The 12,872-nt window shown below is 38.0% G+C and overlaps 1 protein-coding gene across 1 annotated transcript in view; it reads left to right on the top strand.

Moving 5' to 3' along the window:
• The window catches only part of NMT2 (N-myristoyltransferase 2), a 36,266-nt gene that overhangs the window by 16,660 nt on the left and 6,734 nt on the right, over positions 1-12,872 (top strand). Inside the window, exons 4-10 of the mRNA XM_005518774.3 lie at positions 3,148-3,266; positions 3,364-3,455; positions 3,562-3,678; positions 4,204-4,374; positions 5,518-5,626; positions 9,144-9,314; positions 11,638-11,805. Coding sequence (XP_005518831.1) covers positions 3,148-3,266; positions 3,364-3,455; positions 3,562-3,678; positions 4,204-4,374; positions 5,518-5,626; positions 9,144-9,314; positions 11,638-11,805 — 947 coding nt within the window. The remainder of the gene's footprint in view (positions 1-3,147; positions 3,267-3,363; positions 3,456-3,561; positions 3,679-4,203; positions 4,375-5,517; positions 5,627-9,143; positions 9,315-11,637; positions 11,806-12,872) is intronic.

Genomic DNA, 12,872 nt, shown 5'->3' with positions numbered 1-12,872 from the left:
AAAATTATTAGCACTATTAGTTACGCCAGACCTGCCGTGTAGTAGCAGTAATATCTGGGCTGTTGGTACCTTCCAGAGTTTGCTTAAAGATGGTAATAATTATGACCTTACAAACTGGATGGCAGGCCATGACTGTAAGTCAGGATTGTGCATCATTTGGAAAAATTAATACTCAGAGGAACATTTGACTGTCCAGTTTGATGATGCTGATGATACAGTTGAGTGTTTATGGGTAAGGATCAGGGGGAAGGTCAACAGGGCAGGTATCATGGTGTGAATCAGTTCTAGATCTCCCAAACAGGATGAGGAGCCAGATGAAATATTCTTTAAACGTCCAGCAGAAGTCTCACAATTGCTAGCTGTTGTTCTCATAGGGATTTCAACATACCAAGTGTCTGCTGGTAATACAGAACAGCTGGGAGGAGACAGTCTAGGAGGTTCCTGGAATGTGTGGAAGAGAACTTCCTGACAAAGTTTGTGAGTGAGCCAACTAGGAAGGTGTTCTGCTGGACCTGTTGTTAGTGAAAAGTAAGGACTTGTGAGTGATGTCCTGGTTGGAGGCCATCTTGGGCCCAGTCATTATAAAATTATAAAATTTTTGATTCTTAGAGAACTAAGGAGGGGATCAGCAGAACTGGAGGGATGACTTTGATCTGTTTAAGAGACTGGTTGACGTAGTCCCTTGGGAGACAGTCCTGGAGAGCAAAGATGTACAGGAGGACTGGAAGTGTTTTCAGAATGAAGACTTAAAGATGCAAGAATAGGCTGTCTCCATGTGCCAAAGGATGAGCCAGTGGGGACGAAGACCAGCATTGCAGAACTTTGGCTCAAACTGTTGTGAATGAGTGGTTTGGGCCACCTCAAGAAACATCATCAAAGATAATTGCAACAAGCAGGCTTTAATGTATGTTTGTGGAAGTGCAGCTTAAGAGACTTTGATGGAAAGGGTCTCTCTATTACTTACTACATAGATGAGGCACACATAGCAAAACAGAATTAGCAGCACTTTAAAATTATTTACATGGAAAGTGGGGATGCAGGGAGAGCCAGGGTGCCAAGGATACAGGTGCAAAAATAAAAGGGTACAGAAGAGTTTAGAAGTACTTAATCATTAATTCAACATTTATGAAGTGATTCAATAGGATTTACTACAAGAGTAATTTAATTATAGATTTTAGATAGCAGCATTCCTACTATACTCAACTCACACACATGCACACAGGCGCAGAGTTGTTTATATGCTTCCACATTCAAAGGTTCCTGTTAAAAATTCCCCTTGAGCCCAGTGACATACATTAAGTCCCTTGCATTTCTCAGCAGGCAAGGGTTGAGCCTTGAGGAGTGGAGGATCTCAGCATAGGCGTCATCCTCAGCAAGTCTTCAGAGTATCACAGACTTGAGGGTTTGCAAGCTCCAAGAGACATCCCTCTCAGAGAGAGGAGCTGATGCAGCCCACTGTGGTCCAGGGCACTGTAAAGGGCCTCACTTAGGACCACTCTTCATAGGATTGCAAGATAATTTGCTTTAGTCATCAGTAAGTTTCCATCATGGCTATAACCCACATTGGTAACTGCTTTTTGGGGAAAAAAAAAATTTTTAAAAAATCCCATCCAGTAACAATGGTACCATTTCACGTGGGCACGAAATGTGTTCAGGTAAATGGTGTTCCAAGGCTTTCAGGGAGTAGCTGATTATTAGAGAATAAGTGATTATCCCTTGTTCCCCATGTTGTTCAGGCAAATGATGATCTTGATACAGTCAGTGTCACTCCCACGTTTACTGTGCAGGATCTCCTCTTATGGTCAAGGGACATTTCACTGCCCAACTGATTTGGTCAAGGCTTACCAGGAACTCCTGAGATCATAAGAGAGGCCCAAGGATGGATGAGGAGATGCACCACCAGAGGGATTCAGGCAAGAAAATGAGTTAATGGCTATTGAAGAAGAGGCAGGCAACTCATGAGGACTGCAAGGATGCTGAGGTTATGCAGGAAGAAAATCAAGAAGGTCCAAAGCCTTTACAGTGTGGTCTGACTTAAAGGACAGTGCTACAGGAACGACATTGAGGTGCTGGACTGAGTCCAGAGAAGGCAACAAACCTGGTAAAGGGTCTTGAACACAAGTCTGATAATGAATGGCTGAGGGAGCTGGGCTTGTTTACCCTGGAGAAAAGGAGGCTCAGTGGAGACCTTATCACTCTCTACAACTACCTGAAATGAGGTTGTGGCCAGGTGGTAGTCGGCCTCTTCTCACAGCTGACAAGTCATAGGACAAGGGGAAACAACCTCAAGGGGAGCTCTGTCAGGGGAGATTTAGATGGCATGTTAGGAAAAATCTGTTCACTGAAGGATGGTTGAGAATTAGAAGAGACTCCCCAGGAAAGCAGTGGGGTCACCATCCCTGGTGGTATTGAAAAGATAGATAAATATGATGCCAAGGAGCATGATTTAGTGGTGGGCTTGGCAGTGTAAGGTTAGTGATTGGACTGATCTTAAAGGTTTTTTCCAATGTAAATGGTTCTATGATTTAGTAGGTGCTGCTCCTTAGAAGAGGAACAGCTGCAATTTATAGGTGTATACTGAGGACTGGAGCTGTAAAGTAAGGGAGGAGCAGAAAGCATGTTTTCAAGTAGGATTTTAGGAACACGTTTCACATACCACCAGTATCTCTTAAATGCCCTGGCTTTGCTATGTCACTGCTTCTGAGTAATCCTCTTTGAGTTCAGGTCTGTTCAAGTCAGTGGTAAACAGCATCTGAGCCATAGCTTTTTAGCTGTGAGTACATGGTCTCATGATGAGGCTGTGGATCTCATGGCTGTTTAAATGCTGTGTGTGTGCTGATAAGTTGTTGTCTCTTGTGTTATGAAATGCAGGAAATCAGATGAGTTAGAGTGGTTCTGTGCATATCTACAAATATTATGATGAGACAGTCATTAGCCTGAATGTGGTCTATGAGAATGAGAAGTAGTGTAAACTAATAATACTAATTTTTTCAGCATTTTTTAAAAGCTTCTTGTTCCATTCACATAATTATGAGGAAGTATATGATGTGAATTAAATGCAGTTCACAGCACTATCAGGAAAGCTAGCAATGTAACAGATTTTTCTTTTGTTTTTGTTTTTTTTTCCCCCTCCTTCTCACTCAAAAGATGAAGTTATAACTTCACATGGTGCAATTGAACCAGATAAAGACAATGTCCGCCTAGAGCCATATTCTTTGCCACAAGGTTTTATGTGGGACACACTGGATCTTAGCAATGCTGAAGTTGTAAGTAGAACAATTTTTATATGTATCTAAAATAATTCAAATTTTTTCTGATTGATATGTGGATAAGTCTTTGGATTTTTTTTCTGTGTGTTTTCAGCTGAAGGAGTTATACACACTATTAAATGAGAATTATGTAGAAGATGATGATAATATGTTTAGGTTTGATTATTCACCTGAATTTCTTCTGTGGTGAGTAGTGAGTTCCACATTCTGTTCTGGCTGGAGTGCAGTGGAGGGTGTTTTTATTACATCTTCTTAGGCAGTAATTTGTAATTATTTCTGTCATCAATTCTAGGGCATTACGTCCTCCAGGCTGGTTACCGCAGTGGCACTGTGGGGTTAGAGTGTCTTCAAACAAAAAACTGGTAGGATTCATAAGTGCCATCCCTGCAAATATTCGTATTTATGACAGGTAAAATGCACCAGTACTTTTCAATTTGTAAAAGAATAATGCCACAAAACAAACCTTAAACTGGTATCCATTGCTATAGAGAACTTAAAAAGAGAGAACGAGGTGAAGAGCACCAATATTTATTTAAGGAATTTTCTTAACGATGGACAATACAGATAATACCATACAATTTTCTGACCCTGCTGAAAAGCATTTATAGTTGATCAGCTGGGCTTCTTACACTATTGTGACACCACATAGCATTGCTTGGATGCTATACTGCCTCTTAAAGTAAAGCAGTCAGTTAAGTCTTGATAGAGCTCTAATAAAGGACTATTTAAACCCCTTAGAGGTAGCTTGCATATTGCACAGTTTGTCATTGAAGTCACAGTGCCATAGATCAGTGTTCCTTGCAGATGTGCTTTGTCACAGGCAAGTTTATTTTACTTCAAATTCTTCTGTCACAGTATGGAAAACTAATTACAAAAACAGAAATATGTCATGTGCAACTCTCTTTAATTTTTCCACTACTTAATGTCTTTTTAGTGTGAAGAAAATGGTAGAAATCAATTTTCTGTGTGTCCATAAGAAACTGAGATCTAAACGGGTGGCACCTGTACTGATTCGGGAAATAACCAGAAGAGTAAACTTGGAAGGAATTTTTCAGGCTGTTTACACTGCTGGAGTGGTACTTCCCAAACCTGTGGCCACTTGCAGGTAACCTAGGTGATGTTCTTAATAATATTGGTTCTTACAACAGTTATTTTTAAGAAAATTTAATTTTTTTTAATATTGTCTAAAAACAGTAAGCATGAAATTCAAAGGTATTAAATATTGTGGCCTTGACTAACCTGAAGGCCTGAGTGTTTGTCAGTGTTGGATTTTTTGATGTTGCGGGGTTTTTCCCCCTTCCCTCCCAGTGCCTCAGATAAAACAGCTTCTCAGACTAAAATTGAATTTGTGGTTGGTTTAGCATACTTTAAATAGACTAACAGATGTTTCTGTTGACTTTCTGGTGGCAGCCATGCTAGCAATGACAACATTGTATACCTGTGTTTTTCAAGTGGCCTGTGTCCCTGCTGGGACCCTTCCCTGTTAACCTGGTTGCTTGCCAGAGATGGCAGAGCATTTCTGGTAATTGTGTGATTTACTTTCTTGAGATACTTTCATCTTTACTGGAGAAAGGAGGACTTTATTGGCATTTGATAAATACAGGAACACTACCATGTGAGAAGAGTTACAGTCAAATATAATTCAATTTGCTTGGAATGGATTTTATTTTTACTAGGAAAAGTTCAGTTTCTGCACTTTTAGTCCAGCTGTTTAGACTTCTGGAGGACACAGTACCTTTTGATTTGAAGTTGTTTTGTACCTATCAACACCAAATTTCTGGAAGGAATGATGGGGGCGGTAGCTATGCTGTGTTAGAACAACCAGAGGTGCTCTGTTGCACAATGACCTCCCAAGAAAGGGAGATCACCTTCAAAAATAATGCTTAGACATGAGCAGAGGGTCCTGTCTGAATAAGAAATTAAATGTTATTATGTATGTATGGTGAGTTTTTCAGGGCTATGACAAATGCAAAAATGTTTAGCCCTGTACTTATTCATTCTGTATCAAAAAACATTTGCTTAGATTGAAAATACTGTGATAGCAGGCTTGTTTAAAACCTATTGCTTGGATATAGCTTTTCCTTAATTTTTTTTTTTTTTTTGTTAATCAATCTTCTTGTAGATGTAGTGCAGGCTTGCTTAGAGATTTGGAGAGCAGAAAAAGAACAAGCAAGAAAGCAGGTCAATGGATACAAGTGGCACTGACACTTAAAATACTATTTAAATTCATTATTTGGTTGTATTTTAGGTATTGGCATCGATCACTAAATCCCAGAAAATTGGTGGAGGTGAAATTTTCACATTTGAGTAGAAACATGACTCTACAAAGAACAATGAAGCTCTACAGACTTCCTGATGTAAGCAGTATGACTTCTAGAGAATCCCCACAGTTATTGTGAGGCCCAAAATAACCTTCCATCTGTCTCTGACAGCACAGGCTTTTCTGTGTAAAGGCAGTGCATGCAGGACATTAAAAAAATAATCTCTGGTTGATGAAAAAGACCTTAAGGGCTATACAAAACAGAAAAGACTATTGCTGGAAATCTGGATCTCTATGGAGAAAATACAAATTTTGACCTAAAACCCTTAAACAAAGGAAAGAAAGCCCAGAAAGCTTGACTTCACAAACACGTGGGATTGAGTTGAAGATTCATAAGACTATTCTTGGTATGTTTAATCTGATAAGAGATTACTGGAATAGAAAATCAACAGTTCATGTCTTAAAATTCTCAAAGAAATCCGTCAGCAACTTGGCTGAATACAATCATATTGTTGATTCCACTCTAATTCACATTTTTTTCTGTACTGTCAGAGAGTGCTGTTTTTCTGCATTGAGCAGGCTGAGTAAAAGCCACTTCAGTATGTTGTGCACTGTTAGTTTGCATGGTCTAGTAAAAAACAAGTGTTCTGGCATAGCTAGTTTAGTTAAAACTTTATTTTTCTTGTGTTTGCAGCTAATCGTTAAGCTTGCAAAAAGCCTTAGGGAGCACTTCCGTGATTGGGCAAGTCACTGTAAATACTATGTACTGTTAAAAAATCTCATTGCTGTAATTAATAGCCTGTAGAATTTAGTGTGAGTTTATGGGAATTTAGTGTGAGTTTATGGCTGAAAACAATTTATTTTCTTGTAAAAGCTACCTTTTTTGGAGGGATTGCAGAGTATCCCTTACCTGTACATTATCAGTAAACCTCTATTTAAACAAACACTTTATTTTGGTTAAAAACGACGCTTTTTTTCCTGACTCACAGTACTTTATAATGATTTATCTGATTTTGGAGAATTGTGTCAGTTGCTATGTTTAACATGATGCTGCAGATTCTCTTACTGCTCAGATATTTGAGCAGTAGGCTGAACAGCCCTTGGAATCAAGCACATGATGCCATGCCTTGATCTGTACTCCTGCTGCTGTCAGAGAGCCTCGTTTCCTTCTCTGCCTGGTGCCACCTGTGCCTGCACATTCAGCTTCTCCCTTGTGTGCAGGGTAGCAGTTTGCAGAGCTGAAGAATTAATAACCAAATTAATTGGGTTTTAATCTTGGACAGCTAAATATAGCTTCCTTCAAATCTTAAAGACATTTTTAACAGTCTGAAGAGCACAATATACAATTTCAAGTGTAGGTTTTGGTGGCAACTCTAGGAACATTGCTTATGGAAACAACTCAGGAAGTGAATAGTTTAAAGAGTAAGAATCTTAATTGTAGTACCAAAGGTGTAACTACAGAGAATCATTAGAAATAGGAGTTGTATCCTTATCATTTTCCTTCATCATAAAACCCAGTTTCAACAGAGAAGTAAATTATGGAAAATAAGTAATATATCATATCTCATCCATAAAATATAGCTAAGGCAAACATACACTGTACATAGAAGTGCAAATAGAAAATAGATGCTTTCAAAATCAGCTTTTTAAACTAAGTGATGTAGGAGTCCACACACCTCAGGATTTTTGTTATTTTTAGGTTGGATTTGGGAGCTTCTCAGTGGAAAATAAAGATTTAATCTTTCTTCTGATCTTTTCTCTTTAGGTCTTGTGCTTTGGGTTTATTTGGAGGCCTTTTTTTTTTTTTTTTCCGAGAGAGGGATTAAGTGCTGTTGAGGCTCTTTGTCCTCAGTTTCAGGCTGTTATAAACACTACTGTCAAACAGATTTGACTATTCAGGCCATGCTATAGTGTCCCTCAGCACCAAACACTGTTTCTTGTATTTTAACCTGTTTTCTTAGTGTCCTTGGAATATCATTGCCACTAGGAGTTCATCTCCCTTTAAGAGAATTAATCATTCCTAATTACTTGAACAGCCTGAATTAAAAAGGTTTTCAGGCGTAATAAATACTGTAATTAATAAATATCACCATCCCTAAAGGCTGTGCATGTTCCTATAGATACAAAAAATAAAAGTGTCCTTTTTCTAAGTGTTTAATCTCTTGAGCAAGGAGTTTTCTGGAAGAAGTAAGATTTGTCTGTGCTTAGAGTCAGGACAGGAGTATGTTTGTCTCTGTTGTTCTTTTCCTAACCAGCTGAGATCCTGATGCTGGACAGTTGCATGATTATGTGCCCAGTCCAGCAGAGAAACAAATTTTAGCACAGTTCTGTACACTTTCCCTTACCTCTGGGATTGCAGATAGTCACTTACTGGTGGCGCTTCTGAGCATTACTGAGGGGAAAAAGATCTTCCAGCCCAGCTACTTTTCCTCCATCCTTCCTGTATGTCAAGTGTACACCCTTCTGGAATAAGGACATTTAAAAATATAGATGATGTGCTGTTGTGGAGTCAAACCATAGTCCCAGGCTGCCTAGAAAAGCGGGAAGGCTGAAATATAATACACAGGCCAGAGCTGTGGCAAAATGTGCCTTGATTTCTCATCTGTCTGCTGACTCCCAGAGTGCGTGAATAAACACCTCCCCCAGAATAATGCCTTTTGGGCAAATCATAATCAGCTACACTAATTTCAGGCTTCCAGTAATCAAGTCTCTACCTGGCTGCTCTTGTAATCGACTTTGCTATGATTAATGTGGTACGTGCCCAAGTATGTAGCTCAGACCGATGAGGCACAATAAATGAGCACTGAAGAGAGCAAAGCAAGCATTAGCCTCCCCTAAAGGAAATATCCAGGAAGGCTAGCAAAAGATGAGAAGAACACTTTAATCACTTTCGCTTGCTTAAACAATAATTGCGTAGTACTAGAAAGTAATTTTTTTCCTTTTCTGATGTTTGAAGTCAGAAAAATAACTTTATTTGTTAAAATAAGTTTTAATTTCAGGCAGCTGTAAGTTATGAGAAGCTCTCTTGTTAACAGAATAGCAGTTGTGCCTGTATGGAAGGTTGTTAGAAAGGAAGTTTACAAGTGCTAAAAATAGAATCTTTTTTGTTAAATAATTTCTAATTAAACTTAATCAGCTGTCATTGATGTATATATAGCTTGACTGTAATTTCCATAAGTTTGAATTGCTTGTGTTCTTGTCTTGAGATAACTTCTGATATGCAAGTTTCTTTGTTTTGTTTCTGTGTCTTGGGCCCCAGGTAGTTTAGAAGAGGATAAGAAGTAGATTGACCTAAAAAAAAAATAAAAAATACAAATCGCACGAAGTGTAGGCAGCTGGCGATGGTATGTCTTTCTCTGGAGAAATTAAGCTGATTCAATAATGAAGTAAAAAGATTGAAGTGTCCCAGACTGTCTCAATAATTAGAAGGGAGGGAATTCTGATTGAAAGCCGTTTGTAAAATAGCATAATGAATTAGGTGGCTGGGATAAAGTAGGCTAATAGTGAATGCATTATAACAAGTGAAGTGACTCTGCAACCTACTTTCAGCCTTTGCTGTATTTGCAGTTTTCCTTTCAACATCTTAACATTTATTTTTCTTCTTTTACACTAAGGCCACAAAGACTTCAGGTTTGAGACCAATGGAGCAAAAAGATACTAAAGCAGTACAAGAGTTAATCAATACTTACTTGAAACAGTTTAATCTTGCTCCTGTGATGGACGAAGAAGAGGTGGCCCACTGGTTCCTGCCTCGGGATCATATTATTGACACTTACGTGGTAGAGGTAAAATATGCACTAACATACATGACTCTGTGTGTGAGTGCCACTGACAGTAGTTCATATCAGCATCAAGTTTTTGAAATGCAGGCAGTATGAAATAAGTGTGTTACAAACTTTGTTCTTTGTATTACATTCTGTTAATAAGAAAAAGTTTGGCTGTGATAAACTGCAGTGCTCTTAGAATAGAGTATGTTAAAGGAGAATTCTGAAATATCCAAATACCACATCTTGACAAGAACCCTTCCTACCCTATTTTAAGGTCAACTTTTCCACCTGAATTTCTTGATTCTTTTTTACAGAGATATGACTTGATAGTAAGGAGTGGTCTTCAAACCTTCTTTTCTAGAAAAAAGGGAAACTGAGGCCTTGACTGAAATAATGATTTGTTTTGAATTGACTGTCATTCTCCCAAGTGTACATGTTTCTGCCATACACCATTACAAAATGCTTTTTTAACAAAACCTAATTTTAGAGGCACCTGCTGGGGGAATTATGTTTCTTGATGATTTGCTTCAGTAAAGTGTATTTTTTCCAGTAAAAGAATGTGTGTATATATGTGTATGAATTTGCATATATATATATGTATACATATATACATGCATCTACTATGCCCACCCCCCAAAGCAGTGGTCATAATGCTTCTCTCAAAATAAGGAGTGCAGGAATAGATTAGTGTTTGGATTGGAAATCTCCCAGATATGCTTGAAATAGGTGCACTAAAGCTAGTGGAAAGATAGGCCTTCCCTTTGAGTCCATACAAAATCAGTTGTAGACAGCATGCTTAGACAGTGTATTACTTTGCTTAAAGTGATAATGTTATTTAAAAGTGATCAGCACTAACATCCCTAAACCTTCTCACAGAAGCCCTAGGTTGTGAAGCTCAGTGTTCCCATGCTGTAACCCAAAGTTGTGCAGGAGCCTCAGCTGAATTAGGAAACCTAGAGCTGATGGAGATGAGTGGTCCTGCCCATCAGTTTTTACTGTCCAAGCTTAGTTTTCCACCTACTTTGTAGTGGGTCTAGTGCTCATTGGACTTTTCCATGGTCTAATTTATACTTCTACTTTCTTTCTCCACTTCCTCTTCTCCCTGCCCTCTTCCCCGCTCCCTGAATCTGTTTTTGGCTTGCTTTGTGAGTTGAAGCCTACAGGAGAGTTCACAAGCACCAGGATCAGCATGAATGTGACATTAACAGTGCCATATTTACTAAACAGCACAGTCTTCACTTACTTGTTTTATGCTGTCTCTTGCACTAGTTTTTTACTATACAAAATTAGTGCTTAAAATCTTTTTAAGACCTGTGTCACCTGGAGAATCTACTGTCAGACAAAATACTCTGTATAATTTATGAGTTAATATTTTCATCATTCTTAGTGAATTTAGTGAGTGAGTCAATAACTTTTCTGTTCCTTGTAGTTAGTATTACTCTACTACAGAATGTGTACCTGCTCTAAGACAAAAGATTTTTTGCATGTGGTACATTCAACTGTTTTACATTTTACTGTCAAAGTACTGTTAATTTAAGGAGCCATATGAGGTTCTTCATTGAACTCTTAATTAGTGGTTATTAGTCATTCAAAAATAAAGCAAACAAGCAAGAAGTTTTTGTGTGTCTCCTTTGCCTTATTTTCTTGGAGATACTCTGGGGATTTTTCTGTGCTCAGCATGTTAGTCATAACCCATGTAATAATTATTTCATAACCCATGTAGTAATTATTTTCTATTTCCTACTAATCCACACTCTTGAAGATGGTCAGACTTCCATCTTCAAGATGCAATTAAGAATTTTTATGTCATATACTTTAGATTTCTGTATAAACACCTTTTTTGATGACTACTAGTTTTATTAGAATTTCAGTGTGATTCAGCACTGTTGTCCAACAAATAAGTTGTGCTTGTTGATTAATATTTAAATATGCTTTGTATACCAGCACAGTATATTTTTTCTCAATTTTTAGAAATATGAGAAAATTATTCTTTGATGTGACTATCATCAGATTTTTAAATTATTTCTAATATTTTAAGAATACTTTATTAAAAATTAGTTCAGTCAGAGAACTTCAATATCTTTAGTGGAAGTGTGCTATGTTTGCTTTGTCTGTAGCAAACCACTGCTTTCACAATTGTTTGTCAAAATGTTAGTGGTATAATAGACTAGAAAAATCTAAATGTTTGTTTCTTCAAATCATATCTAAGACTAGCTGTTATACCATAGTACTTACAGTGCACAAACCTTACTGCATTTATTACTTTCTGTAGAACTGTCACATTAGCCTAACCAGTAACTGATTACTTACTAATGGACTTCATTGTTTGTTTTCTTTTTAGGGTTCAAATGGTATTTTAACAGACTTCCTCAGTTTCTACACATTACCTTCAACAGTGATGCATCATCCTGTTCATAAAAGCCTCAAAGCTGCCTATTCCTTTTACAATATTCATACAGAGACTCCCCTGTTGGACTTAATGAATGATGCACTCATTATAGCTAAATTGGTAAGTTGTGGATTGGGTTTTTTCTGCTTCATTCACAAAAGTATTCTTAGGAGTAGTGGCAAGGTAAGAACTGAGTAATTTATCCATGCCAGTGCATTCAGCTTTACTGTTTACAGCACAGAGTGCAGTTGATGAGACATGTGCAATATATATATCAAAATATAAAGCAGTATGTTTGTTTTTCCTTTTTACTTTGAGTGATGCTGGGGAATGACAGATGCATAAAGTATTTGCAATAGCTTGAACTGTGGAAAACCCAAGAGCACACTGATGACCATAGTCACTAAGTATCAGAAGAATGAAAAGTATCACTGAAATAATTTCCCTTGGAGATAAATAAATAAGCACTATTAAATATATTTTGCTTTTTAAAATTATGTTTTATTCCTAAAAAATGTAGAAATTTATTTATGTGAGCTTTATCATTTTATCATTGCTACATGTAAAGCTCTGGAGATGATATCATGGCATAACTTTTAAGAATACTCTTAGGTATTATTAGGAATCATTATTATTAGTAGTAGTAGTAGTAGTAGTATTAGGATTAGTATAATTAGGAATTATACTGATAGATGTTTGGTTGAATGGAAGGGAAAAGACTATAAATTAAGTTCTTAAAGAGAAGAATTTTGAGAGTTTAGTACTGTCTAATGAAAAGGTGTCACTCAGCTCTTAGTGACTGGGGTTTCATGGGAGTGCAGTGCTAATACCAGTGGCACATACCAGCACTCTGAATGAATTTGCAGAGACCTGTTTGTCCTGGGTGGTTCAAAGCACTGCAGAGGCTTCATCTGGTCCATAGCATCTGCCCTGCAACGATTCCCAGCAGGCTGCAGAGCACAGGCATGTTTTCTCCTCCTCCTTCCCGCTGAGATGTTGCTGCCGCACAGCTGGTGGTCTTACAGCACCAGGGAAGTGCTCCAGCAGGCCATGCTCAGAGCTGCCTGCACGTGCCACAGGGATTTCTGTGTTGGCTCTGGATGAAGCCAGTGATGGTCTGCAAGGGCTGTTTCTGCTCAGACTTGAGGCTGCATGAAAGCAGCCACACAATCTTCAACCTGTCTGTC

This window comes from Pseudopodoces humilis, chromosome 1 (genome assembly GCF_049639895.1).
Source record: "Pseudopodoces humilis isolate 2021_Gansu_Grassland_sample_001 chromosome 1, ASM4963989v1, whole genome shotgun sequence".
In the NCBI taxonomy this organism is placed as follows: Eukaryota; Metazoa; Chordata; class Aves; order Passeriformes; family Paridae; genus Pseudopodoces; species Pseudopodoces humilis.
The sequence above is the reverse complement of the archived record's forward strand: the minus strand, read 5'-3'. Positions and strand labels throughout refer to the sequence as shown.